This window comes from Ovis aries, chromosome 25 (genome assembly GCF_016772045.2).
Source record: "Ovis aries strain OAR_USU_Benz2616 breed Rambouillet chromosome 25, ARS-UI_Ramb_v3.0, whole genome shotgun sequence".
Lineage (NCBI taxonomy): Eukaryota > Metazoa > Chordata > Mammalia > Artiodactyla > Bovidae > Ovis > Ovis aries.
The window spans coordinates 42,613,941-42,630,692 of NC_056078.1; the positions used below are offsets into that span (position 1 = coordinate 42,613,941).

General features: G+C 46.0%; 1 protein-coding gene across 1 annotated transcript in view; it reads right to left on the minus strand.

The window, feature by feature from the left end:
* Nucleotides 1-309: 309 nt before the first annotated feature.
* ERCC6 (ERCC excision repair 6, chromatin remodeling factor) overlaps nucleotides 310-16,752 on the minus strand; it is a 71,009-nt gene continuing 54,566 nt past the window's right edge. Inside the window, exons 11-21 of the mRNA XM_004021559.5 lie at nucleotides 15,221-15,337; nucleotides 14,072-14,167; nucleotides 10,732-10,947; nucleotides 10,165-10,275; nucleotides 9,665-9,784; nucleotides 9,039-9,133; nucleotides 8,537-8,682; nucleotides 7,751-8,449; nucleotides 5,233-5,437; nucleotides 4,535-4,610; nucleotides 310-3,418 (exon numbers count right to left, since the gene is read on the minus strand). Of these exons, the coding sequence (XP_004021608.3) occupies nucleotides 2,996-3,418; nucleotides 4,535-4,610; nucleotides 5,233-5,437; nucleotides 7,751-8,449; nucleotides 8,537-8,682; nucleotides 9,039-9,133; nucleotides 9,665-9,784; nucleotides 10,165-10,275; nucleotides 10,732-10,947; nucleotides 14,072-14,167; nucleotides 15,221-15,337 (2,304 nt within the window). The 3' untranslated portion in view covers nucleotides 310-2,995. The remainder of the gene's footprint in view (nucleotides 3,419-4,534; nucleotides 4,611-5,232; nucleotides 5,438-7,750; nucleotides 8,450-8,536; nucleotides 8,683-9,038; nucleotides 9,134-9,664; nucleotides 9,785-10,164; nucleotides 10,276-10,731; nucleotides 10,948-14,071; nucleotides 14,168-15,220; nucleotides 15,338-16,752) is intronic.

A 16,752-nucleotide genomic window follows, 5' to 3' on the forward strand; every position in this document is an offset into this window, starting at 1 on the left:
CTGGCTAGGAAAACAAACTCCCGAGACTGACATGGGCCACTGCTTGCTGAGAGTGTGGAGGAACAGTCCTTTTATGGGGTGTGAGTTGAAGGAGGTAGTTCCACAACATCCATTACATTTTAAAATCTACCTAATTTTAAGTCCAGCAATTCCATGAAGGTAGTTACACTTAGAGAAATGAAAAGGTATCTAGCATATGTTAAATGAGAAGTTAGTTGTTAAATAACGAGGATGATAATAATTGCATTTTTGTAAATCACATGTAAAATGAAACGAGCTGCTGTAACAAAGAGACTCCAACAAAAGACAGTGATTTAAACAAGTCAGGAATTTATTTTGCTCTTAAGTAACAGGTGAAAAGGAAGCAGTTTGAGACTGGCAGGCCAGACTCTCCATCCTCAGCACACAACTCTGACGCTCTTGTGTCCCTGCTTAAGCTCCCATAGGCATGTTGGCCAGCACGAGCGGGGAATGTGGAGAAAAGTAGATACCCAGTTCCTCATTTCAGGGTGCAGTCTGGACGTTCTCTTCACATCCCACTGCCTGTCATGTGGCCACATTTAACCATTTAGCAGAGTGTTAAGTGAGCAGCCTTGGTGTCCAGGTACAAAGCAGGAGGAGTCTTAGCAGGAAAGGAGAAGGGGAAAACGGACATTATAGCAGCAGCAGCTGCCACATGTATCTGCAAAGGCATGGAAAACAGCCTGCAAGAACACACCAAATACAGTCCTCATCTCTGGAACAGGAGCAAGAGGAGTGGGAGGCAGAGTATTGCATTGCCTGAAATGTTTTAAACAGTGGTCATGTTTTAACTAAGGAATTTTCCACATTTCACAAAGATTTTACAATCCTTCATTGTAGCTTAATACCAGTATAACCATAGTTGCTAAAATTATGATACTTGGAGCATTTTCCTCTACGTATCTCCACCCAGGGGCATGATGACAAAGCTTACCAACGTCCACACTGAGACACAGGCACGGCAGTGACTGCCCAGGGTCTCAGCTGCTGGTAGGGCTGAGGCAGGCTGGGAGTGAAGACCATCGCCCTGCGACTGCATCATAACTTTTGCCCGCATTTTCTACTTGAAGAGAAGGCTACAACTTCCCTCGCTCAGTAGACTTTAGATTTCAGACAACAGAGGTATGTTGCCAAGCACTTCATATTCGTGAACAGCATTAGGACTTTAATATGAGAACAAGAGGGATGCAATTTTTTTATAGGTTAAAGACAACAACAACAAAAAAAGAACTTCGCAGAAACAAAATTCATGAGTTTTGACTCCCTTCTGAGCCAAGTAGTCAAGTTTAGGATGCACTGACCCGTTTAAAAGTCTATTATTTCCAGACAATGATGGCAGAATGAAGATGGTAGGATCCTCTTCCTCTAATAATAAAACACGCTAAAAATTGAATGAAATGAACAAGTCAGAATCCAGAAAAAGCAGCACAAAATCCTGCTGGGAATTACAACTCTATGACATCTCCTGTCTAAAGGGAGGGAATCACAGACCAAGTTATTTAACAAAATCTCAGAAAACATAACTAAAACCCAAGTCTTCAGTCAAAAGCTTCACGTTGCCCAGCAGAGCCTCTCCTTGACTCTGAAACCCACAGCCCTCCTCTCTTGAGTGGCGGAGAAGAGCACAAAAGAGATCTGGGCCCTGCGGCTCACTTCAGTATGAGCTAGATGGGAGGAAGGCAAAGGCAATACAGAAAAATCAGAAAGCGGGCAAACAGCAAGCCGGAGAAAACAACTCCAAGAACAAACGCACTGGACCACGGCAGCTCTAGGAGACACTTAGGAAGTGTGGCCAGTTTAAGAAAACAAGACTGCAGAGCTGAGACGATAAGCCTAACAGTGAGAAGGAAAGAGAAACAGGGTAAGAAAACAAACTAAGGACCGAAAGGACACCGTAACAGAACTCTAAACACGTAAACAGCCAGAAGCAGCCGCAGACGGAAAGCAGATACCCACAACAGGAGAGTCATGGGGAACGCAACGGGACAGAAGGGATGGCAATGCCGCGACAGAAGGCAGAGAACAGCGGAGCCTGGCCGAGGCTACTGGCGTCCTCAGAGAGGAGGACAGCGAGCTGAGGAAACAGCGCTCCAGGCTCCCTCCCGGCAGCCAGCGGAGAGAGGGCTGGAACGGCAGCACCATGCGGAGATGGTGGTCCACCTGAGTGTGGTCGGAGTGGCGTTCCTACGCATGGGCACGTGCTGGCGGTTTTATCTGTACTTACTTTTGGTTAACCTTGGGCTTTGTTTGTTTTTTTAAAAGATAACACATTCCATTTTCCTAAAACCAAGAGTCAGTGTAGGAGGAAAAAGGTGCCCTTTGCTTAAAATAAAGCAACTTTAACCTGAGAAAACTCTAACCTTCTGCAAATACACGTCTCATCATCTATCACCAAACTATTCTATGTTTTGCAAACAAAAAACTTGCCAATTTAACAGTACCCTAATGGGAGATTGCTTAAAGGCAATCAATAGGATTCAAAAGGTAACAAATTTGATCTCTTTTTTGAGTGGCAAATGATCGGTTTAAGCATTTAAACGCGAGGTACCCAAAAGATACTGTTAATAGCTACTGATGAACTGATTATCTGAACAGGTCTAACTGAATGTAAGACATGTTTTTAGCACCAATAACAAGAATTCTTGCAAGTTCTGGTCTATAAACTTCCAATGAGTAGTAAGTAATGTGTTCCCTGATAGCATCTCCTGGGTAAAAGAACAAGTATGTTCCAAGGATTAATGGTTAGGTCCCTGAATTTATAACATAATTCATTTTGGAAAAAAAAAGTCAACCCAGGTATTTTTAAAACTTAAGTTTTGGAGAAGAATTTCTTCTTCCCCAAAGTTTTGTTTATGAGGTAGCTATCATTCAAAGTAAACATCAAATGCAGCCAGCTTCCACTGACAGACATGATAATTAAATAATCAATCTTTTCACCAGAAAAGTCAGTTAGAAGCCCAGAGAGCAATGTTGCTCAGCAGTATTCTGGCTTGAGTTTCCAAATGCCTTCACCAGCAGAAGTTCTATGAAAAGTGCACAGATTTCTCAAGAGTTCTCTAAAGACACAAGACTGTGATGCTGATAACTTGGACTCGAACTCCTGCAGTATCTCCTGGGTGCTGGCCTGGCCATCAACTTGGGCCTGAAAGGCAATGAAGTTTCTCATTTCCACCAGCAGCTCATCATGCTCTGTGCTGCAGGGCAGTGGAGCGGCGGCTTCTGGGAGGCGCCCAATTTCACTTTCTAAGCGCTCTGGCAAAATGAGGTGGTTCCTAGCTCTCATTTTCGCCAACAGTGAGGACGAAGTGAGAGCCCCAGATGAAGACTCTGCATCTTCAACTTTTCCACTAAAATGCTCCAAAACATGATCTTTTCCATCCTTCTTCACAGTGCTGTCCTGGAGAAAGAAGACCAGTGCGTGGGTATATTTAATCTGTTTATGCTCCCACTTATTTCTCCAAAGGCTCCGAGGGGCCATAAGACAACACCTGTGCCCAGGGCGCTGAGGCTGATGGGGGAGTAACGAGACACCGTCTGACGTAAAGGGAGGGGAGGAGGATTAAGTGTCTAAATTCACCTGCTCTTAGAGAACATTTCCTAAAAAACCCCCAAACTACACTATTTACTTCGTCACTATCTTGAGTGGTGAGCATGGAGGGAGGGCCAGGATTCCAGAGAAGACATCTAGGAAAACCGTCTCCAGGAGGTACGGGCTCTGCAGGCTTTTCCTGTTCTTCCTCCCAAAATTTCCCTGATCTGGGCACCATGGGATAAGGAACAGTATCAGAGCTGTACTTCTTTTCTTTCACTTTTAAATCTTTTGCTCCTGTACACCTCATGTGAGTTTCCTCAGAACAGCAACAGAAATCTAGCTTTTCTTCGTATTCCTACTGCTAAAAGAACGTAACACGGGAAGTGGAAAAAAGTTTCTCTACTTCTAGATGTGTTCAAATTAATCTAAAAGTAGGAATCTGAACCTCAGAGTTTTCAAACTTCATAAATAACACAAACCTTAAGCAAAAGGAAAAAAAAAAGGAAGTATTACACGATAAGAATATGGCCTGTTATTTACTCTCAGAGAGGCACTCAAGGCATTTAGGGGGTTGTAGGGCATCGAGAGACGGACGCGACGCTCTCGCAGCTTGTAAATCACAAACACCACTCGGGCGATTTTCTAGATCTTTATTCTAGACAGCAGTGGTCCCTCGAGCTAGCACTTCACCTCCGAGTGGGGCGGGCAGTATGGGCAGCAACACATATCACCTACCCAATGTGAACTTCTGGAGGACAAAACAGACTCTACTACGGATCTCGGGTTAAAGGCTTTGCCTTTTCTAGGAAGTTAGCTGGCCCCTCTAAATTCACACAGAAGTGCTTCATAAATGCATGAAAGCTCATGAAATGCAAATAGCAGATGTCACCATGCACCCTCCAACGTGGAATTGAGTGAGATTTCCATGGCAGTTCAATCAAGTAAATCTTGTGAATGAAAGCAGAAAGGCTATCAGATTACCTGGCATTTTTCCTTTGGAGATGTTGAAGAGGGACGCACGGAGAAACTGGAGTTCCTTTTCTGACCGAATCTGCTCCTAAGTAACAAAGAGAGTCATAGTTGATAAAATGTTACTTTGTGAGTTAGAGATGAGAATGCCCCCCCGCCCCCCGACACCTAAACTTTTCTTGGAGAAATTTTCTTGCATGGTTATTCTCTCATAGCTGTGATGCGTCTGCTCTACCCTTAGATTCCTATACTTTACTCTTCTGGGAAATTACTAAGGCATCCCAAGGCAAGAACCACTTAATACCCTTGGCTCAAGTCACAGTGGAAACCACCCTCGAATTCTAGGTAGGAAAACTACTCTAAAAGAGCAGAGTAGTTACTGATTGCTGACACACACCTAATCAACTTATTAAAGTTTAATTGTTTTCCTATAACTCTTACTATTTTATGACATCACCTCTTAAATCACCTCAAAAGAGGTTTCTCCTTGCCCCAGAAAATTAGCTCTGGAAGGAAGGAATGAAAGCCAAGAAGGTAAGGTGGCAGGTGTATCCCTCTTCAGTTATGCACATCTGGCTGGGCCAATCCCTCCCTGAGGGATTTTCTCCTCCTTCAGATAAACGGCAGGAGTGTCTCCACCTGTCCTGATTTCACTCCCAGCCTGGCCAGTTTGGCCTCCTCACAAGCATGTCAGGGTGGCGACCTCTTACTTTTTTCCTGCTGGTGCACCAGCAAGCCCTCTGTGGCCAGTCCAAGTGGGCACACCACTCGCTGCGCCCAGACACCGCTGCCGAGAGAGCCTCAGCGCTCTGAGGGCGTCCTGAGCCACGCGGTTGGCCTCCGCCTCCACCAGGACACAGTCTGGGCTGGCTCCATCCACGATGGCGTCGTGCTTCATGACGCTGTGCACGCCCACTGGCAACAGCAAAGTACACAGTGAGCGCCACTTCAGCTCAGGCGCGACCACGCACTTTCCTCTGTCCCGGCTAGTGTGTGGCGGGTGGAGGAAAAGCCATGAACGTTTTTGGCTGCTACTCACCCGTGACCACCAGGACCCACAAACTTCTACAAACGTTGCGGATCTTCACCTGCATCTCTACCCAATGAGGGCTGGACTGTCAACTATCACTGCACTGTATCATCAAAGCATAATGCTTTAATTACCACACTTCCACAGGCTCTTCCCGGCTATCTGGAAAATTTTAAAACCTTCTACTAATGTGAAGAAGTGAAGTCGCTCAGTCGTGTCTGACTCTTTGCGACCCCATGGGCTGTAGCCTACCAGGCTCCTCTGTCCATGGGATTTTCCAGGCAACAGTCCTGGGGTGGACTGCCATTTCCTTCTCCAGGGGATCTTCCCAACCCAGGGTATCCTCTATTGAAGGGGGAAAATATAAACAAAAATCACACAATTTCTAGAAAGTAATCATCACAGAAACACTGCACACCAGAAGAATTCAGTACAGTCATAGGTGAAAAATTCATAGACCTAAATATTTGTATTAATAAAAACGAAAGAACAAAAATAAGTGAACTGAATTCCAAGCCAGTTTTATAAAAATCAGGACCAAAAACATTTAAACAACAACAAAAACAAAAAGGAAGAAAGTACTGAAGATAGAAGCAAAAATTACGGAGGCAGAGAAGAACCACGGATCTAATTAATTAATCAAACTCCTGGTTTATTGAAAAAAAAATCACGAAACAATCTACTGGTTTCACCTGATCAAGGAACAAGGAGGGAAACAGACAAAAACTGGAAATGACAAGGGGGAAATTATCTTGAAATAGTCAATTTAAAAAAATTATTACAGGAGTATTTTCTAACAACTCCATGCAAATAAACTTGAAAATTAAATAACATAGACAATTTCTTAAGAAAGCAGATCCGGAACTGTAGGAAAAAACAGAGAAAGTCACCAGTGAACTACCTTACAAGAAAGCACCAAGCCCAGAGGCTGTCCTCCTGAGACACTGTACGGAAGCCTGCCTTCCTGAATAGAGACCCATTCGGAGACCTTTGGTAACGCAAGACCGTCACCTTGGGAACACAGTGACCTGTGAGATCTGAGCAGGACAGTCCCAGGGGCGATTCAGCTGTGCAGGCTGGCCTGTCCCACAGGGTCCTGGGCAACTGCCAGACCTGCTTTCCTAACTTTTCTCCCTTGATATCAGCTACCAGCTTTCCTCCTTCCAGAGTGCCTGCCTCTGGCCATGCCCCTTCCTCTCCCCATCATCTGTCACCTGACTCTTCTGTGGCTGGAAAGCCAGACACACAGAGCATGCAGAGAGATATTCTATGAATGTTCAGGTGGTACCAAGCTATCTTGAGCATGCGCCCCTCCTGTGTGTGGTTACAAGTCAGGTCCCACTGCTCACCCAAGGTTCAAACTCTCCTGGGAGAGAGAGGTGAGAGTGATTTTTTTAAATGTCAGTACAGGGCCCCCCAGTGGCTCAGTGGCAGCGTGTCTGCCTGCTAATGCAAGAGACACAGGTTCGATCCCTGATCCGGGAATATCCCACATGCCCTGGAGCAGCGAAGCCCAAACGCCGTGACTACTGATCCTGCTCTCTGCAGCCCGCGAGCAGCAGCTGCTGAGGCCACGCGCCCCCATCACGGAAGCCCGTGTGCCCAAGAGGCTGGGCTCCCCCACAAGAGACGCCACCGCAGTGAGCAGCCTGCATGCACAGCCAGAGAGAGCAGCCCCCGCTCACCACAGCCAGAGAGAGAAGAGAGCAGCCCCCGCTCACCACAGCGAGAGAGAAGGCCCTGCTCACCACAGCCAGAGAGAGCAGCCCCCGCTCACCACAGCGAGAGAGAAGGCCCTGCTCACCACAGCCAGAGAGGGCAGCCCCCACTCACCACAGCCAGAGAGGGCAGCCCCCACTCACCACAGCCAGAGAGAAGGCCCTGCTCACCACAGCCAGAGAGAAGGCCCCGCTCACCACAGCCAGAGAGAAGGCCCTGCTCACCACAGCCAGAGAGAAGGCCCTGCTCACCACAGCCAGAGAGCAGCCTGCACAGCAAGGAGACCCAGCACAGCCAAACGCAAACGAACAAGTAAGATTATTTCTCAAAGTGTTGGAACACTTCCAATCTGACTTCTAGAAGGAAAAATACTTCCCGTTGAGTGCACACTCCGCCCTGTCAGGGATGCCTGCTCCCACAGAAGCAGCCCCTTGGTTCTATTCCTAGCATACCCGTGGCAAGTTCAGCAAAAGGAGTACCTGACTTTCTGAAAAGCTTCTCCAGGACGTAGTCGTCGTGGCTGCGCTCCTTGGCCTCGCTCTCGTTTTCGCTGGCTCGCCTCCGGTACTGCCTCTTCTTCACCAGGTGTGGAATTCGAGTTCCCTCAAACTTGGCGTCTCTGCGGTGCTTAGAGCTCTCCGGCTTTTGATTCGACCTCAGGTGTTTCTCCCTGGCCTCTTCTGCCACGTGATGTTTCATTTTCGACTTGTGCTTATAACAATTATTTTCTGTTTGCTCATTCTCCCAAAGAGGTTCTCTCTGAACCTGGCACCTTTCTCTTTTATCAGAAAGACTCTCCTTTTCATTGATGCTTTCCTCACCAGACGTCCCGCACGTTCTGCCGATTCTTGGAGAACCTGAACTGTCCCCGTTTTCATGAATCACTAAGGACTCCCGTGGTCTGGAGACTGCATCTGCCTCTTCTCCAAGCCTCTCACTGCTGGTCAGACTATGAGGTGTCTGAACGGCGTCTTTCAAAGGAATGCCTTGGTCAGAAGTTCCTGCACGCACTTCGCTGCCTGGGGCTGCAGGTCTCTCTTCAGATGAGACGGCGGCATTTGCAGACGTCTTACCATCAGGGAACTGTCTGCCCACGGGGACATTCGGGTCTGTTCCACAGGCCTGCTGAAGCCTTCTTTTTAAATGGCGTCTGGGTGTCTGAACATCTGAACCAGTTCCTATAAAGAGAAAGCACGCTAATGCCACACTGCGGAAGTCCTACCATCTCATGACTTCAGGTTGGATTATCTCATGGGATAAAATACCTGCAAAGATAGCGCTCGTTTCTGTGCTCTGGGATGTGTCAGGGCTGCTCAGAGTAAACAGCTCATAAAGGTCATTGGACTTGAAAAATCGTCTCTGCTTCGGATCTTTTAGCACTCTGTTTGTCAAAAACTGCTTGAAGATTTGTCTAAAAAGATAAAAATTAAGCTGGTATGAAACAATGCTCGGCTGCACCTCAGGATTCTAAACTGTCACAGCAACTGTTTATTAATAAGGTTAAAAACGACCAGACTCAGAAACACTAACACACACACACACACAATAAGCCGAGCTTATTTTAATGAGAAAGGAAAGAATACAAGAGATTATAAAAAAAACACATACATCTCTCAAGCTACAGCAACTATTTCTCTGAGATGGCAGGATTTCTTGAATTAACACTTCTTAAAAATCCCCTGCTCCAAACCCTGGCAGCAGGTCTCCCCGCTCACACCCACGGCCTGGAAGCAGCTCTGGCCCAGGGGCATGGCTGTGTGCACTGACCGGTGGTAAATCTTTTCCTCAATGGTGCCTGCGGTGAGGAGCCTGTACACCGTCACTTGCTTTTTCTGGCCGATCCTCCACGCGCGCTCCCGGGCCTGCAGCAGAGAAGACCACCAAACAGAGAGGGAAGTTGCTCAGTTGCGTCCCACGCTTTGCGACCCCATGGTCGCAGGCTCCTCTGCCCATGGGATTTTCCAGGCAAGAGTACTGGAGGGGGCTGTCATTTCCTTCTCCAGGACACAGCAGAGAAATGCAGCTCAACAAGGGCCCTTCTCAGCAACAAGCGCTGACTAACAGCCAGTCACTTCCTTCCACTCCCCAAATTAGAGCTTTGGCTAATGAGGCTAAATACCTCATTCACATCCTCCACCTGTTAAGGAACACAAACAGGCAGGAGACAAAACAGACCAAGCCAGCTCTGCCAGTTTCCTCCCACGTCCTCTCTGCACCCAGGTCTAGTGCGGATGCTGCGGATACGCTGAGAAGACCCTCCCTCCAAGCGGAAGATGAGACACAGCCAGGATGTGAGCTCTAAGCGGAGGCAAACATGGCATGGAGGGCTGCTCCTGCGGGTAAGCCATCAGACAGCATGTCATCAACACACTGCTTTAAGAAAATAAACAGACCTGCGTGTCTGTGCTTGGGTTCCAGTCGGGGTCATAGATGATGACGCGGTTCGCACCCGTCAGGTTGACTCCTAGGCCACCCACGCGAGTGGTCAGAAGAAACACAAACACGGACGTGTCCTGGGGGTGAGACACACGACAGTCAGTGCGCACACGCAAGGTCAGTCACCGCTGCCACCGCAGCCCTCACACGCTCCACGCATGGAAGCCTGGCTGCAGTGCAAGCAATGGGTTACGCCGCAGAGACCTTTGGTCAGTCAAGATGCCAACTCACAGCTTCTGCTTTTCATAGCATTTACATTATCAATGTTTGAAAACTGGATTTTTAAGAAGGAATACACATTCTTTGTTTAAACACACATACACATCCCATTAACCCAGAAATGCATCGAGTTAACAGCTGCCCAATCCCAGACGCAGGCACTGTGGGTGCAGACCTCTCCCCACCATCCCCTCCGCACAGCGGCACCAGGCGACTTCATGGCTCTGTCCACTGTTACCTCATTGTATCTTGCGATCAGTGGTTGTCTGGAAGCTATCGCCGTGGTGCCATCCATCTTGAGATAAGAATACTTTTGGGCTCTGAGGAACACTTCAAGGATGTCCAACATCTGTTAGGGAGAAGTGGTGGAGGACGTAAGAGTTTAAAAACCAAAGGTGCGCCTCCAGTGAGTATGCAACACTTGTAAACAGGATCACACCTTCCCCAACTGGCTTAAATTAAAAGGGGTTTCTTGGTTCGAGGTGGATAAATAAAACTACTACAAGAGTATTTTTGGTATTTCCATACTGTTCTTACAAATTTTGTAAAAAGCAGGACATCTGAGTTCAGACAAAACTCACCTGCACCCCAAAATCACATGGTAATACGGTCTCTTTTTGAAAAAGGCAACTTCTGGGCACCAACTCTAGAGAAAGATCCACCTCCAGAGGAGCTCTGCAGCCTGCCACTTCAGTATCAGTGGGTGGATCATTTTAAACCATAGCCCTCTTTTTCCCTTTTTTTTTTTTATTGGTTATAAGTCACAAAGAACCACTTGCTTCTTGTATGAGGTTTGCATACGCACCTGTCTGGACTGAGAAAACAGCAGCACTCGTTGGCCCTGCTTGTGCCATATTTTCAGCAAGGACTCGACAACTATCATTTTCCCAGAACGTTTCCAGTATCCAAACTCATCTTCCCCTAGCTCCTCGTCTGGGGCGCCTTTAAGACTCTTGGGGCCTCCAGAAAAGAGATCAGGGTGGTTGCAGATTTTTCTTAGGGCTACGAGTCCAGAGAAAATCTATGGTACAAAAGAATTATGTCCACTCAGATCACCCCATGGAAAATAATATTCACTCAAGAAGAAAAGGAAGCAGGCTGTTCAATACTTAACACAGATTAAGAAGTAACCCTTCATCAGCTTTTCAGTTTTCTCCCCAATCACAGCATATTAGGAATGGGAAGAACCTTTACTCGTCTTTTCCTGACAGGGCAAGTTCTCTAAAAACAGAAAGTCCTGTTGGAACAAACATATCTAATGGGGTCACATTCAATTGCTGATGATTCTCCCTCTAAAAAACAGGTATGCAGTTCACAGTACATAAAAAATTGGTTCATATTTTAAACATAAATAGGAAATATCATGCCCATTCTCAACAGAAATCTGGGCTTCCCTGGTGGCTCAGATAGTAAAGAATCTGCTTGCAATGCAGGAGATCTGGGTTCAGTCCCTGGGTTATAGCAAGATCCCCTGGAGAACGGAATAGTAACTCACTCCAGTATTCTTGCCTGGAGAATTTCATGGACAGAGGAGCCTGGCAGATTACAGTCCATGGGGTCTCAAGGAGCTGTATACGATTGAGAGGTTCCAAACAGGAAAAGGAGTACATCAAGGCTGTATATTGTCACCCTGCTTATTTAACTTATATGCAGAGTCCATCATGAGAAACGCTGGGCTGGATGAAGCACAAGCTGGAATCAAGACTGCTGGGAGAAATATCAATCACCTCAGATATGCAGATGACACCACCCTCATGGCAAAAAGTGAAGAACTAAAGAGCCTCTCGATGAAAGTGAAAGAGGAGAGTGAAAAAGTTGGCTTAAAGCTCAACATTCAGAAAACTAAGACCATGGCATCCGGTCCCATCACTTCATGGGAAATAGATGGGGAAACAGTGGAAATAGTGTCAGACTCTATTTTTTTGAGGCTCCAAAATCACTGCAGATGGTGACTGCAGCCATGAAGTTAAAAGATGCCTACTCCTTGGAAGGAAAGTTATGACCAACCTAGACAGCATATTAAAAAGCAGAGACATTACTTTGTCAACAAAGGTCCATCTAGTCAAGGCTATGGTTTTTCCAGTAGTCATGTATGGATGTGAGAGTTGGACTATAAAGAAAGCTGAGCATTGAAGAACTAACACTTTTGAACTGTGGTGTTGGAAAAGACTCTTGAGAGTCCCTTGGACTGCAAGGAGATCCAACCAGTCCATCCTAAAGGAGATCAGTCCTGGGTGTTCATTGGAAGGACTGATGTTGAAGCTGAAACTCCAATACTTTGGCCACCTGATGCAAAGAGCTGACTCATTTGAAAAGACCCTGATGCTGGCAAAGATTGAGGGCAGGAGAAGAGGACGACAGAGGATGAGATGGTTGGATGGCAACACCGACTCAATGGACGTGAGTTTGGGTGGACTCCAGAAGTTGGTGATGGACAGGGAGGTCTGGCGTGCTGCAGTTCACGGGGTCACAAAGAGTCGGACATGACTGAGCGACTGAACTGAACTGAGTGACTAAAATTTAGGGAAATCTGCCATGTAATTTAGCAAAGGCATTTAAGTATTACACTCCTAAGAACCTCATTAGAAGTTCTATAGTTTACTATGTGAGTCAGAGATTGAAGTATATCACAAAACATACCACATGGAAAAAACACAGATGGCAACAATGTGTGCGATGGCTCACTAGAGGGCTGGGGAGGCCCAGAGCGAGCGCCCACTCGGCCACCTGCAAGCAAGCAGGCACCTTCTACAGCTTTCAGTCCGCGACTCAAGTCACACTCACCAGTACAAAGGTTCAAATGGAAAAGATAGACCATAAATTGAGCAATAATCAAAGAGTATGGTTATTCTAATTAGTAAACAGTTAAATAAATAACACATGAGCTGAACAAAGCAGAAGCACCATCAGCACTCCCCAGAGTCATCTGTAACTGATCTTTCTTCCTTGAGATCTCTGCTGCCCAACACAGCAGTCATGAGCCACACGTGGCCACTGAGCACATGCAGCGTGGCACGTCCAAACAAAGATGCGCTGCGACGTGAGATACCCGATTCTGAAGACTCAGTACAAAAAAAGAAGAGTCAAATATCCAGTGATTTAAAATTCTTGATTACATACTAAAATGACGTTTTAGATATGCCAAGTTAAATAAAATATACTATTAAAGCTGACTGCACCTGTTACGCTTTTCACCTTTTTTAATGTGACCATTAGAAAATTTGAAATCACACACATGGCTTGTATTCTCTCTCCCCTGGACAGTGCTGATCCTACCCACCTAAGGCTTCAAAACTTGGAGGCACATGAAGGTAAGTCAGGGGAGATACAGGAGAGGAATAAACGTGAATGGTTTAAAAACCCCTACAGATGCCAATGACAGATGAAATAAACTGTTAAGAGATGGTCAAAAGAACAAAAATGACGATCTGGAAGAAAAAACATGTAGATATCATGGGACTCAAGCAGCCTTGTCACCCGTATTCATCCCCATCTGCCTCCGTGTAGGGGCAGGACAGTGAATTTCAGAGCGTCCCCTGCTCCTCAGCTGCACCTCCAACGAGGACAAACCAAAGACTAAGGAATTTTACATGTTAAATAAATAAAATTACAGTTCACACTTTAAGAGACTGAAGCACAAAGAAGCTGAAGAGTTTACATGGAGCTTCTGACTAAAGCTGATGATAAAATTACTACGTAGGCTTAATAAAGAGACATTTACCCACAGATATTGCTGAGTATGGCCAATAACTAAAACACTGTCACTTATACAAAAATGCACAATAACAATTCTTCTTCCGTGCGCCCAGCAGCCCCGGGCTGCTCCCGACGTTCTCCATAGGACTGGTAATCCCTGCAGGACAGCGCCTTTCAGACCCTGTGGTCTAGTGCGTCTTCCCACTAGACCACATGGCTCTGGGTTCAGATGGAACAGTGCTGCAGGACAGATAAAAAGGCAGCATTCTCAGACTGCGTGTAGCTGGCTTCCGGAAGGGCTTTGAAGGAGGCAAAGGCTCACAACCGGGCGTCTTCAAGACCGCAACAACTGTGACTCTCTGACTGGTACCAGGCTCCCTCCCCACCCCGCCATGCCCCTTGGTCCACAGTTCTTTCTCTCTAGCTTCTGTTAGTATCATTTGGCTGACCTGCATCTCTCCATTGAGAATCCTGTAAACTTCTTTGGAATCTACGAAATTTTGGTAGACTTTATGTTGTTCATCTGTAAGACGGCAAAATAAGACCTAGGGGGAGAATTTTAAAAAAGACTTGAAAAATTTTAACAGTACAATATAACTAAAATAACAAAGTCAACTAATCAAAACAAGCATGATGTATACAATTTTTCAATGTGCCTCTTATTAAAAACAAAACAAAACAAAACAAAAATACATCTTAGAGCTGAACAATGGTCCCTCCTTCAGAGCCCCTCCATTTCCATCATCTGCCCACCTTGTGATCCCCATGCCCCGTGGTCCCCACCCCACTGTCTCTGAGTCTCTGAAGCCTGGCTTCCTGCTCCCAAGGAAGCTCAGGACCAGGTCCACAGCCCTTCCTCCATGCCAGCTTCCAAGGGCTCAGACTCTCTCAGCTCGCAAGCCCCTCACTTCAGCAAGCCCGACCAGGCTCCAAAACATTGCTTGGCGCCCCCTTTCCTGAGTTCTAAGCCACACACAGGATTACCAGACTGGTTTCTTGACCCTTCTGGCCAACTGCGCCCAGCACTCCAAGCCACTGCCTCGGTCTCAACCTCTGATTCATGTTGATGTATGGCAAAAACCATCACAATATTGTAAAGTAATCATCCTCCAATTAAAATAAATAAAAATTTTTTTAATCCAACAAAAACAATAAAAACAGAAACTGAAGCTATCAGGCCTGATTTCCTAATCATCAGTCTCAAAAATAATCTATCAGTACTCCATCTGCCACCTGTGGTTATTTTTCTTTATCCAACAGGTCCTTACGTGAGCTCCAGGACAACCCTTCCATCTTTGTACTAGATCCAAAAACCTACTCATCCTCATCAGCTCAGTGCTCCATGCCTTAGATGCTCCAAAATCCAAGGGGAAAAACTCCCTGAAAGAGCGTGCTCAGTGGCCACCTCTTCTCGCCTTCCAGTCACTCCTGAGCCCAGAAGGTTCCCCTGTCACGGGCAGGTGCATACAGCAGGCCCACCCACCCCGCAGCACAGCAGCCATCCCCGTTCGCCTCACCAGTTCTGCATGGGGAAAGCACAAGGGATGGCAGGCGCATCGTGCTTTGGCAAGGTTTCGGTAACGCCTGGTTTTACAGACCTGTTCGTTTTTATCTGGCAAAGAAAGGCTCATTTTGACATCCGACTTCATTCTCCGCAGCAGGTACGGATTTATGGTATCTCGTAAGACACACGCGCACTTATAAGCAGTTTTAACCTTTAGAAAGAGAGAAGGGGAAACAATTACTCTGCCTAAGGAATGCATTTGCTCTTACCTCACAACTGATTCCAAAGTTTAAATTCCTTTTAAAAAAAGAATGATCAATGGTTGTACAAAACTACTGGAAAATGGTTTGGAAAAATTTAAGTTCCATACACTCCAGGATGCAATAGCTTTCATAAGATGATCAGTAAAAACAAATAAACAAAAAAAACTTCTCATTAACCAAAAATGTACAAAAGAGCAACCAGGAAATTTTGTGCCCTCTTCCACCTCTATTTAATTACTGTTATATACTTAAACCCTAAAGTAGAGATTTATTCAGTGCTTGACCCCACCCCAGCGCAGGGAAAAAACTGCTTTCAAACAAATCTCAGTTTATAATCTTATATTCTCCAATGACCACAAAGGGGCTGCTACTTCACAAAACTGAAGATCAAACACTAACTCTAGGGAAATGCCGCAGCAAGGGAAACAGCAGATAATAAGCAGAGATTACTACCCACAGGAGATTCGGAGCGTAAATTCAAGGAAAGCCCTATGATCCCAGAAATGAAAGGTCACTGCAGCCTAAAATGCAGCATATGGCTCTGTAATGGAGCCTGGCCACAGGAGATGGGCATTAACCGTCCAGAGAAAAACAAAGACCCACAGCGCAGGAAACCACACCCCCTACCATTTACTTAAAGGCAAACAAAGACTTCAATAAATTATTGATACTTAAAAAAATCTACATAGGCTTAACAACCTACTGTATACCAGGTAATGGAACAAGAAAACCTCCAACCAAAGCTTAAACAAGTTACCGGCAAAATGAACAATAAAAAGAGCTTGACCGTAATATATTAATACAGAAAAATTCATGTTAAAAAATTAACATGGTAGAAAAGAAAACACTTCAAAACATCCTAAGAACACCTCACTCAAGTCTGTACGCGTGCTAAACTGATTCAGTCACGTCCAACTCTTAGAAACGCTATGGATTGTAGCCCGCAGGCTCCTCTGTCCATGGGATTCTCCAGGCAAGAATACTGGAGTGGGTTACCATACCCTCCTCCAGAGGATCTTCCCGACCCAGGGATCAAGCCCGTTTCTCTTCTGTCTCCTGCATTGGCAGGTGAGTTGTCTACCGTCTGAGCTACCCAAGAATGGCAACTACGGCATCACCAACTCGATGGACATCGAGTTTGAGCAAGCTCCAGGAGTTGGTGATGGACAGGGAAGCCTGGCGTGTTGCAGTCCATGGGGTCACAAAGAGTCCGACACGACTGAATGACTGAACTGAACTGATGATCTTAAACAAAAAGGAGCAGCAAATAACAGCAGCACCCTTGCTCCCAAGGACTTAACAATCTAAAAAAGGAAAAAAAAGACAAGCGCACAAACTTCTGAAACAAAGACTTCAAGGAAGA